At 38.3% G+C, this 12005-nt stretch overlaps 3 protein-coding genes across 3 annotated transcripts in view; 2 read left to right on the top strand and 1 right to left on the bottom strand.

The window, feature by feature from the left end:
• The window catches only part of LOC105229162 (ATPase inhibitor, mitochondrial), a 576424-nt gene that overhangs the window by 300348 nt on the left and 264071 nt on the right, over positions 1–12005 (bottom strand). The gene's annotated exons all lie outside the window — the stretch shown is intronic.
• LOC125777650 (protein toll-like) lies at positions 9780–11142 on the top strand. Its single transcript, XM_049452746.1, has 2 exons — positions 9780–11054; positions 11134–11142. Exons 1-2 carry the CDS (start codon positions 9780–9782, stop codon positions 11140–11142), a joined length of 1284 nt encoding a protein of 427 aa, XP_049308703.1.
• LOC125777799 (protein toll-like) lies at positions 11214–11898 on the top strand. The gene has a single exon (XM_049453489.1). The coding sequence runs from the start codon at positions 11568–11570 to the stop codon at positions 11856–11858; it is 291 nt and encodes a 96-aa protein (XP_049309446.1). The 5' UTR covers positions 11214–11567; the 3' UTR covers positions 11859–11898.

Raw genomic sequence — 12005 nt, forward strand, 5'->3', positions numbered from 1 at the left:
CGCACGGAAAATCTCCCAAAAAAGAAACTACAAAATCACTCCACTCACGATAAACTGGTTATGCATCTGCCCATCGCTTAGCCACTCCCCGCAGCCTACTGAGAACAGGGAATATGACGAAAGTGTCTTCCCAATGATATGCTGCTCTCAATTGCTCAACTCTCTCTATAAATTGTATAGACGTGTACGTGTTGTCAATGGGGTTGAACTCAGGCAGAATCGCTGCTATTTCACTTGGTGTATAAGATCTGCTTCTTGTTGCTTGTGCTCTCTCTCCCGCTCTCGTGCTTGTTTCATCGAACCAAGGCGCTGATCGTTCTCTATGTTCTGTATGCGTTTCTGTTTGTGGCGTAGTTAGAAAGTGCGCATTTGACGCATTAATTTCTTGTGTCGCAATTACTGGTACCGGTTGTTGCATGATGAACGATTGATTAGGATGCCACGACGTAGGTGGTTGCTGCGTACTTGGCTGTGTTGTAGCGTGTGACCGCTCCTACATACTATGCATATATGACGACGGTTGCATATATGCGTGCGACTGTACATATCCATACGGCTGCGCAATTAAATTGCGTTCTCCTTGCGACGCAAATGATGCTGACGACGTTGCTATCGGTGCTCGGGTAACTGGGTGCACTGTTTCCCGAATGTCCGGCCCTGTTGAACGTAGGGTATGCAGTTGTGCAGTTAGCATTTACACTGCGCCACATAACGCACTAACCTGCACCTCCAACTGCGTCCTTACCCGATCGTTGTTCAATGATGGCCCACCATTCTCCTCCTCATTTTCACCACTTCTCTGCGCTAACTCTGCGCCACATGATTCACCTGACGCCATAACCTGCTTTAGCAAATCTGGATTGACGTCTTGGAGTCGGCTTATTAATTCGGCTTTTGTCCCGCTGGTCTTTAAGTTTAACTTTTTTAACGCTTCTTTTAGTTGCACTACCGTTGAATTATTTAAGTCCATTCCACTTCTGAAGTCTGTCCTTCAAGACAGAGTCAGATGACCGTTCTTTATTAAATTCAAATGCGACTAACCCTTACATGTTAAAATGAACTGATTGAAAGTAAAATGAATGCATGAATACATATATACAGTAGTATAAATAAAAATGAATGTGTATTCTAATAAATTGCAGAGATGCCAATCGTGACAAATATGGTGATGACATTATATATAATCGGAAAATTGGTTTCCACCACTTCATATAATACTGGATCTTTCTCTACATCAGGAATTTCCGGAGAAATGCTTTCATCATTTTGATCTGGTTTGACCATCATCCAAAGGAAAATGTGTGCGTGCGGAAAACCTCTATTTTGTCACTCAACAAAGTACATCTAGCATTCAACAGCACCACATACACGTTGCTTCAAGATAAAGTCAATCAAACATAGTGCTGTGACATCGTGACGATCGCTTGCTGATTGACTGCGATCCGTAATTCCTCAGGTATGTCACCGCATCCTGGGAATACTTCTTGCCTTGCTTTGCCTTGGGTTGCCATACTTTGATGGCAAAAAGTACACCGACCGATATTAAGGCGACCTCTTAGCGGCTTCGTAACAAATCTCAATCTGCAATTGACCTCTTTGTGTGAAACACACGTAGAGTTTTCACTGAATAATTTTCAATAATTTACTTTTGAATAGTCGGAATAAAAAAGCAAGCGACCGAAATTGAACTATTCAAATAATTTACAAATCAAAATATTGAAAAACAAAACAAACAAAAATTGAAAAAAAAGTTGCTTTATGGAATAATCTAATTTTTCGACTTTTCATGAAAAGTATAAGACATTTTTATTTCTAAACCTTCCTTGATCCACAACGAACAACCACTGATAATTCCATCAAGCCGTTCAGCCGTTCTCTTAGCGTTACTAACGAACAAACATTCACTCGTTTGCATGAGAAAAAGAAAAGGGCTGTTTTTAGGGGTTTTTCGGCAATTATTCGATTTTTTTTCTCCGCAGAAACCATCCTTGAACCTCGACGAACATTTAAAAAAAATAATTATCAAATTTGGTTCAGTCGTATTGGCGATTAATTTTTGTTTATATAGACTAGCTGACCCCGCAGCCGTTGCCTTGCGTGAAATTATGTGTTGTGAAACGAAAAGAAAGTTAAATTTATATTGCCTTGAAAATAAATATTTACGATTTATCTAAATTTTTTAATGTAGCGCAGCTTGATAAATAAAGTTTTTTAGTTTCTTTTTCGGTGCGTAAATAGACAGAGAAAATGGATTTCCAACTTATGAGCACGCCACGTACATATATCTAGCCGTGTGAAAAACAAAGCATTTCCAGATTTATGCCACACTTTTCTTGCGACTATCCTTGTGTTCTGTTGATTGTCATTGCAAATGCAATTTTCCCTGGAATCTGAATACTGCATCACTGAATAACTGCATCACATTCAGCCGGGTTCCATTACATAATAATAATGACAGATCCAACTTTGAGACGCAAATGATGCTACGGCATAGCAATCCTGTCCAAAGAATTTAGAAATTCCACTGAATAATTCACGGCTTCGTCTTCATTGTCAAGACGATCGATCAATTTGTATGAGCCTCCCAGAATTTGACTTTGAATCTTCCAGTTTAAGTCATTAACACCGGTATTTTTGGAAGTTAAAATTACGCGTGCACTCATAGAATCGTAGTTACGACAATTTGGTCATGATGAGTTCATTTTTCGTTGAAGTGAATTGACAAAATGCAGGTGGATCTTATCGAATACGATGCAAAAACCCTTTGGCAATGTCATTTTTGATCTTCGCGAAAAGTATGAGAACTTCAGTGGCATGCGAAAAAGCTATCGCAATATTCTTCGTTTGTTTCCAGTGATTATCATGTTCTAGCAATTGCAATTGCTGACATGCTTCTCAACAAGTTGCACACACCGTAGCATTCACAACACGCAATGACTTAAGGAGCTATACCAGTGTGACACTTAAAAAAAAAATTTTTATTTGCTTTTTTGATAGATTATATTTCCATAAATATCTTGTGAAATCGGGAAGGTCGTATCTTGAATAGTTTATGGATGATAGCTTTCTAAAGAGCGACCGCTCGGAGGTGAAACTTTAAACGCGTTTTTCTCGAAACGACATTTTTCGAAATTGCTGACATTATAACTCAAAGAGAAAATGACCGATCGACTTCAAATTAAAACTGAATATTTTCGAATATATTTGCTATACAATGACCTACGATCTTCTTGTTGTTTGAAAAATTGCCAATTTGGTATTAAGAAAACGACCATTTTTTACCAAAAAAAAACGATCTTTTTTTTTATAAATTACGCCATTTTGTTAATTCTCGATATTTTTTAAAGATTGTAGGTTATTGTATAGGAAATATCTTTAAGTTTAATAAACTTTAAAAAATTTTCTTTTCAGCTACTGATTCGGCCGGAATCATGCCAGCAGTTGGGGCACTTTTTTTTTGGCCCCTCCAAACACAGCCCATAACTCCATCATTTTTCAACATTTTTGTAAAAAAAAATCTTCAGATATAGCTGAAAATATACTTTCTTACGTTCAAAGAAGTTCAAAATCTTCAATCGCGTACTTTCTCTTAAAAAAAATAACGAAAATCGCTTAATTTTTCATGCGTCACACTGTTATAGCCCCTTAAATGAAGTTGAACCGCGAGACGCACAACAGTCGGAAAACTTTCATGAATTGCAAAAGTAAATATACTATTTGTAACTTGCTGATCGATTCACACTTGCCAACAGGTGCTACTTCGGACTGAGTAGACAATTGAGAAGTAAAGTCCTTTCTCGACGAACAAAAACCTATAAAACTCTATAAGTCACTCATAATTTCCGTCCTGTTATATGGTGCAAAGGCTTGGACGATGACAACAACTGATGAGTCGACGTTGCGAGTTTTCGAGAGAAAAGATTTATGGTCATTTGCCTGTTGGTCACGGCGAATATCGCATTCGATTGAATGATGAGCTGTACGAGATATACGCCGGCATTGACATAGTTCAGCGAATTAAGAGACGGCAGCTACGCTGGCTAGGCCATGTCGTCTGAATGGATGTAAACGCTGCAGCTCTGAAAGTATTCGATGCAGTACCCGCCGGGGGAAGCAGAGGAAGAGGAAGACCTCTACTTCGTACCTGGCTTCGCTTGAAATATGAATTGGCGCCACGTAGCGAAAAGAAGAAGCGACTGGCGCACTGTTGTTAACTCGGCTATAATTGTGTAAACGGTGTCTACGCCAATATAGAAGCTTTCACCAAATTGCAATACTCAACATTGACATGAGTTTTGAATGTGAATTATACGACAGTGTCGAATATGGTACGATGTCATCGTCGATGTGTTGTCAACTTCGATATTCAGGCCTCTAAATTGAATAATTTCCAGGTTGCGTTTCCGAAAGAAAAGCATGGGGATAGTGTTTCGTACATTTATTGTCAGACATATAAACCGAAATGGGATTATGATATCCGCAAGGTACATGAACCATATTGGTTGTCACCATTTCGTATAATTCTGAATATATCTCTGGATCAGGAATTTTCGCAGAAATCATTTCATCAATTTGATCTGGTGTAACCACCATCCCCATACCAAGGAAAAATGTGTACATGCGGCAAACCTCTTTTTTTGCTACTCAACAAAATATATCCATCATCTAACAGCATCATATATACCATACGTTGCTTCAAGATATAGTCCATCAAACATCGCATCTGTTGTTTGAAATGTCGGGCTGTGACATCGTGACGATCGCTTGCTAATTGACCACGATCCATAATTCCGCATGTATGTCACCGCATCCTGGGAGTATTTCTTGCCTTGCTATATTAGAGCGACCTCTTCATGGCTTCGTAACAAATTTCAATCTGTAATTGATCACTTTATGTGAAACGTAATTTTTAATAATTTTTCTTTTGAATAGCCGGAATAAAAAGTAGGCGACCGAAATTGAACGATTTAAGTAATGTACAAATCAAAATATTGAAAAACAAAACAAACCACAATTTAATAAAAAATATACATACATACACATGTATATGGAAAAAATTTACTTTTCGGAAATGTCCAATTTTTCGACTTTTCGTCATTCAACGTATAAGGTATTTTTATTTCTAAATCCACATCCGATCTACAACGAACAACCTCTGAAAATTTCATCAAGATTAGTGCAGCCCTTCTCTTAGCTTTACTAACGAACAAACATTCATTCGTATGTATGGGAAAAAGAAAAGGGCTATTTTTGGGGGTTTTCCGGCAATTATTCGAATTTTTCTTGCCATAAAATCCATCCTTGAACCTCAGCGAACATTAAAAAAAATAATTGGCAAAATTGGTCCAGGCGTTGTTGAGTTATTCGCTTAGCAACACATTTTGCGATTCATTTTTATATACATATAAGATATTAAATATAAAAAATGAAGTTTGATTAGAAATACGAAAAGACTTTTTTGTTTAACTAAAATATCGGAATCCAGCTTGAAATGTGATAGTAACCCACATCCGCAGTCTAGTTCCTTATGTTTTTCGTTTCTCATAGCTGAAATCCGAAGTATTGGATTCCAATAAGGTGGTCCGAGGGTACCGATCGAGACGTGTCGATTTAGCCAAGACCGTCTGTCCGCCTGTATGTATATACACGAACAAGTGCCTCAGCTTTTAACATATCGATCTAAAATTTTGCCAAGTAGGACAATTGTTGATATCGGAGACCTATGGTATAGAATATTATTTGTATAACTAAATGATTGCCAATTTGTTCCGTCGATCTGTCTATTTGGCACAGGAAAATGGCAGGCCAAAATTTCATACCGTTTTAAAAATTAAAAATCTTTTAGCTCAATTTCATTTTGTTAGTTAACATAACAATTATCACAAGCAACGTCGCTTCAACTTTCCGACAACATTTTTGGGGTATGATTTGTTGCTTGCTTTAAATAGTCTTAAGTCTCCACGATTTATTGAAACCATTCCTTGCAAAGTGTAAAACCATTCAAATATAAAAGGAAATGGCTAAAAGCCAAATGGAGGAAAAATATTTTTAGACTATGAAATGTCCTAGATCTATTTGATAGATTATCAGTACCACATTTGGCATAAATTTGTTAACTAGCTGCAAACAACCGTTAGATCAACAGACCACAGCACTTTGTGCGACATATTGCGCAAAAATCCAATTTATTGATGGCTTTGGTATTCTGTATTTTGCTCTGGCTTAGTTTAGTTTGAGCACGTGGCAAAGATGGACAACATACGTTACAGTTCTTCGTCGATAAACGCACACTTACCTGCATGATATTATAACAACAAAGCATGCGCATTTTGATAAAGTAGTTTTAATGCACATCGCTCCGGAAGGACCATTGTCTAATATATCATACCTGGTCGAGTCTGACCAGGAGCAAAACTTTTACAAAAAAGTCATTGAAACCATTTAAATTAGGCTGGATACAAAGCTAAGTTCGAAGTTTGGGTAACACTCGAGTTGACGTCAAGAAAATCTCACATACGGAATTCCCATGTGCGAATCTTCCCCGAATGGCAATAAAATCCTAAGAGACTGAATACTGTTTGTTCGAGATTTAAGATCCTAAGAATACATAGTTAGTAAGGACACAAAGCAGCCAGCTTATTGCTGAATGCTGAAAGATAATAGTGTTAAATCACAACTTGTTGGAGACCATTTAACGTCACAATTTCTTTAAATTATCAAATCTCCAAACTTTTCTCGCAATAATTGGGTTATTGCACATAGAGTATGGCATATAGCGCCTTCTCTTTAGAACCAGAGGTTGCCAATATCAGCTTTTACAAATTCCGGCCATAATAAGTTGGTTACCATCGATCTATACCGCTCTACTTTCACAACAACGGCGTCACCGGTTTAATTTCGAAAGAAGTACGGACCGATGATTGCACCAGATCAAAAAACTCTGTCAAACTGTCCATTTAGATGAATGCAATGGTTGTTCATGAATATTTCGAAGATTTCCTTCTTCTTTTTTCAAAATGTGTTTGTGGCTTGAGACAAGTCCAATTCTCGAGAAACGTCTTGGAATCGTTAAATTGCGGTCTTTAGTAGCACTTGCCTGAACGGTAACAATATTTTCATTCATCGAGCTGTCCTTTGTGTCCTTTGTCTTATTAGCCCTTGAACATTATGTAAAGAAAATGTACGCTCGAAATTTTCAACATATCGACGAACAGCGATCACAAGTGAACGATTACGAGAACCATAAAATGGCAATAGCGCACGAAATTGCAACATTTCTAGAACGATTATTTAATTTTATATTATTTTAAAGAAATTGCGATGAGTAGATGCAAATGGCGGTCAAGCCCATAAACGGTCACAAAAATTTGATGTGATTGACTAGGCAGTATCTACTATGCTGCCTACCTATTACGACCAAACTCTTAACTGGGACATCTTCTTCTTCTTCTTTACTGGCGTAGACGCCGCTTACGCGACTATAGCCGAGTTAACAACAGCGCGCCAGTCGTTTCTTCTTTTCGCTACGTGGCGCCAATTGAATATTTCAAACGAAGCCATGTTCTCCTCCACCTGGTCTTTCCAACGAAGTGGAGGTCCTTCTCTTCTCTATGCTTCCTTCAACGGGTATTGCGTCAAATACTTTCAGAGATGGAGTGTTTTCGTACATTCGGACGACATGACCGAGCCAGCAGAGCCGCTGTCTCTTAATTCGTTAAACTATATCAATGTCGTATGTCTCATATGGCTCATAGTTCCATCGCATGCGATATTCACTGTGGCCAATGTGCAACGGACCATAAATCTTCCGCAGAACCTTTCTCTCGAAAACTCGTATCGTCGACTCATCGGATGTTGTCATCGTCCATGTCTTTGCACCATATAGCTGGACGGGTATTATAAGCGACTTATAGAGTTTGGCTTTTGTTCGCCAAGAGAGGACTTTACTTTTCAATTGCCTACTCAGTCCGAAGTAGCACCTGTTGGCAAGTGTAATCCTGCGTTGGATTTCCAGGCTGACATGTTGGTGGTATTAATGTTGGTTCGTAAATAGACGAAATTATCTACAACTTCAAAGTTATGACTGTCAACAGTGACGTGGGAGCCAAGTCGCGAGGGCGAAAACTGTTTGTTTGATGACAGGAGATATTTCGGCTTGCCCTCGTTCACTGCCAGACCCATTTGAGTTGCCTCCTTGTCCAGTCTGGAGAATGCAGAACTAACGGCGCGGGTGTTGAGGCCGATGATATCAATATCATCGGCATACGCCAACAGCTTTACACTCTTATAAAAGATTGTACCTGCTCGATTCAGTTCTGCAGCTCGAATAATTTTCTCCAGCAGCAGATTGAAAAAGTCCCACGATAGGGAGTCTCTTTGTCTGACACCTCGTTTAGTATCGAACGGCTCGTAGAAGTCCTTCCCGATCCTGAAGGAACTTTTTATATTGCTCAACATCAGTTTACACAGCCGTATTAGTTTTGCGGTAATATCAAATTCAGACATCGCGACATAAAGGCAACTTCTTTTCGTGCTGTCAAAAGGAGCTTTGAAATTGACGAAGAAGTGGTGTGTGTCGATTCTCTTTTCACGGCTCTTTTCTAAGATTTGGCGCATGCTGAATATCTGGTAAACTGTTGATTTTCCAGTTCTGAAAGAAGCAGTTTCTTGATGGTGCGCTTTAATCTTTCACACAATACGCTCGATAGAGCCTTGTATGCGATGTTGAGGAGGCTTGTCCCACGGTAGTTGGCGCAAATTGTGGGGTCTCTTTTTTTGTGGATTTAAATTTAACTCAAAAATAACGGATTTCCTTCTATCCGTCTTTATATACATATAACAATGTTCTATTCTCGATTAGTTTTAATGAAACAAATAACGAGATATAATATTTAGCTCAAATTTTTCAGTATCTATATACCATTATCGATTGTTCAAAAATATACGCCGTATTTTTTCGTTGGCGTAATTTTACCATCACTATAGGTTTATTATTTCAATATTTGCGGTTTTAAAAATATTTTGGATAAGAAATTAAATTATGATTTAATGGTTTAATCTGCTTCAGTTTGCGATTTAGAATTTAGTATTTCAGTAAGTGCAAGTGAGTTAGTCTGCAGAACTTAGTTACTGCGGCGAAAATATAAAAATAATATCAGAGGGAAAAATTAAATTTAAAATAAATAAAATTATTAAATATGTGCATAACATACGCCTATATAGCAATTTTTCTGATTTTTAGCAACAAATTTCTGATTGCACTGACTTCTCTGCTGGAGCCCAGTACATTTACCAATTCTTCAGATAACTTTCGTAATTGCCCTACAATTGAAGGATTTTCATGTCAATGTAGTGACATGGTTTATTGTAGTGCTACCAATAAATTACGAAAGCCTATTGTACTTTTTATTCCTGAAAGTCGAGTAATGCGTGTGTATTGTAACAAACGAACTAAAAATATTGATTTTCAACTCGAGCATAAATTTCAGTCAATTCTTCTTAAAACAGATACCATCAAAGTATCTCAGTGTATAGATTTTACGCCCAAAAAATTTATGAGTAGCCAAGTACAGCAAATTCAGATAAACGAGATTACACAGAATAAATTAATGGCAATATATAACATAGACATTGCTACAAATCCAATTAGTGCCTTTTATGAAGAAAAAAATATTGAATTAATTATAAAATCATCAGAAGACAGTTATGACTTCCCGAAGCATGCACTATCTGAGCACAACGAATTCCAAGGGCTTAGCGTAAAAAATTTATATCACAACATGACGCTGCAAAACTTGACGCAAGCGCATTTTCGTAAACTTGTTGGGCTCAGGCAACTTGACTTAGCCGAGAATAATATGAATATTTTGAACGAAAATGTCTTTGCAACACTTACGCGTTTGAATTTTCTGAACTTGAGCCACAATGGAATTGTGGAGATATTACCAAATCAATTTGCTAAACTGAATAAACTGATAATACTGGATCTCAGCTATAATTCGTTAACATATTTAAGTCCTAAACTTTTCGAGCAAACCCCTTTGTTATGGCACTTGAAACTCAGAGGCAATCAATTGCACGATACAACAAATATTATAACAATTCTCAAACCGTTGAATTTTTTACATAAGTTAGACTTAAGCGAAAATAAACTGCGAACGATTTGGGGCAACGCGACTTATGCCAATGCCCCAGCTACATTGGCTACAAATTTACATAACAGCAATATGCCGATGAACTTCGAGTTAGCAAAAGGTCTGAATTATGTCAGCACATTGCAACCTAACGAGTACCACAAAAGCAAGCGTACGTTGAAATCTATAAATTTAAGTCGCAATCTTCTGATCGGGTTTAATATGGATTGGATTTTTGAAATCGGCATAACATGCCCTTTCAAAATTAGCTTAGAACAAAATTTGATTAAACACGTATATGCTTTATCAAATATGCTCAGTAAAACTAACGACTGTGAAGGCGAAATCAAAATGGCTGGCAACCATATCGAATGCGATTGTAAACTAGCATGGATTTACAATAATAACTATAGCAGGTATTTCAGCGATCTGCAGTGTAATCAGACGTCAACCAAACTACTAACGAATTTCACACAGCTTCGACGGCATGAACTGTGTGCTTGGCAACCGGTGCAATGTCCCAGAAACTGCGTTTGTTCCACAAAATCCGAATTGCTGCACATCAATTGCACTGGCGCACAACTCAGCGCTATGAAAGAGTTGCCACGTCCCGAACAAGTATTTCTCACGACTTCGTTACTCGATATAAGCAATAATCGTTTCACTAGACTGCCTCTGAACACCACCTTCGGCTACGCCAACGTTTCACAGCTCTACGCCGCGAACAATCAAATCACCAACATAAGTCTCTTGGAACTACCAACCGATTTGACGGTTTTGGATCTGCGAAATAATCGCTTAAAATCGTTATGTGCTGATTTTTTGCGTGTATTTCTCAACGAAAGCACGAAACTACAGTCTCTGTATCTAAGTGCAAACCCTTGGATTTGCGACTGTGCTTCACGGGAGCTCCTTTACACAGTACGTGCACACAGGCAACGCATACCCGATGTCGAGCAGTTACGCTGTGTTAATAAACCGAATGCTACTCTCCTAACAGCAAGCCTGAGCGAATTGTGCCAAACTGAGGACAGCGTTAAAAGTTATCAGTACATGATTGCAGCTATCACAACTGCAGCGTTAATCATCATTATTTTCCTTCTTATTATCACATTTTTCTTTAAGTATAAATTGCAATTAAAAATCTGGTTATATGGTCAAAACATATTGCGTTGTTGCATTCGGGAATACGAGCTGGATGAGAATAAAACGTTCGATGCGTTCATCTCCTATGCGCACCAAGAGGCTGACTTTGTCAACCATTTATTAGTGCCACAACTCGAGCAGGGCGAACCACCATTTCGTGTATGTACGCACGAACGCAATTGGCCAGCTGGCGCTGATATACCTGAACAAATCATCGAATCGGTCGATCAGTCGCGACGTACGATCATTGTGCTCTCGCAGCACTTCATCGAATCTGAATGGGCGCGCATGGAGTTTCGCACAGCACATCAGTGCTCGTTGAACGAAGGTCGTGCGCGCATAATTATGATTAAATACGGTGAAATTATCAACAGTGAGCTATTGGATAAGGAATTGAAAGCATATTTGGATATGAACACATACTTGGATTGGCAAGATCCCAGATTTTGGGATAAACTACGCTATGCCATGCCACATAAAGTGGGTAGAGAACGGAACACCGATATGCTTGAAGTCAACGACAGATTGTACGTTATGGGGCAAGTCGAGATGAATCGTTTGCGTGGTGCGAACGCTTAAATTGGTCGGAGGTAGAACCAGATGGACCAATTAGTTAAACGAGAAGGCAAGTTTTTTTACTTCAATGTGTACATAGGTATATATTTGTTGAAATATATTATCTTTAATTTTAGATGCTTACAAATATCTCCACACTCTCCTGTCCAA

This window comes from Bactrocera dorsalis, chromosome 3, assembly GCF_023373825.1.
Source record: "Bactrocera dorsalis isolate Fly_Bdor chromosome 3, ASM2337382v1, whole genome shotgun sequence".
Taxonomy (NCBI): Eukaryota; Metazoa; Arthropoda; class Insecta; order Diptera; family Tephritidae; genus Bactrocera; species Bactrocera dorsalis.

Bases quoted from the DNA above. Each gene is read 5' to 3' on its own strand.
- LOC125777799 (XM_049453489.1), top strand. From the start codon at position 11,568: ATGGAGTTTCGCACAGCACATCAGTGCTCGTTGAACGAAGGTCGTGCG.
- LOC125777650 (XM_049452746.1), top strand. From the start codon at position 9,780: ATGACGCTGCAAAACTTGACGCAAGCGCATTTTCGTAAACTTGTTGGG.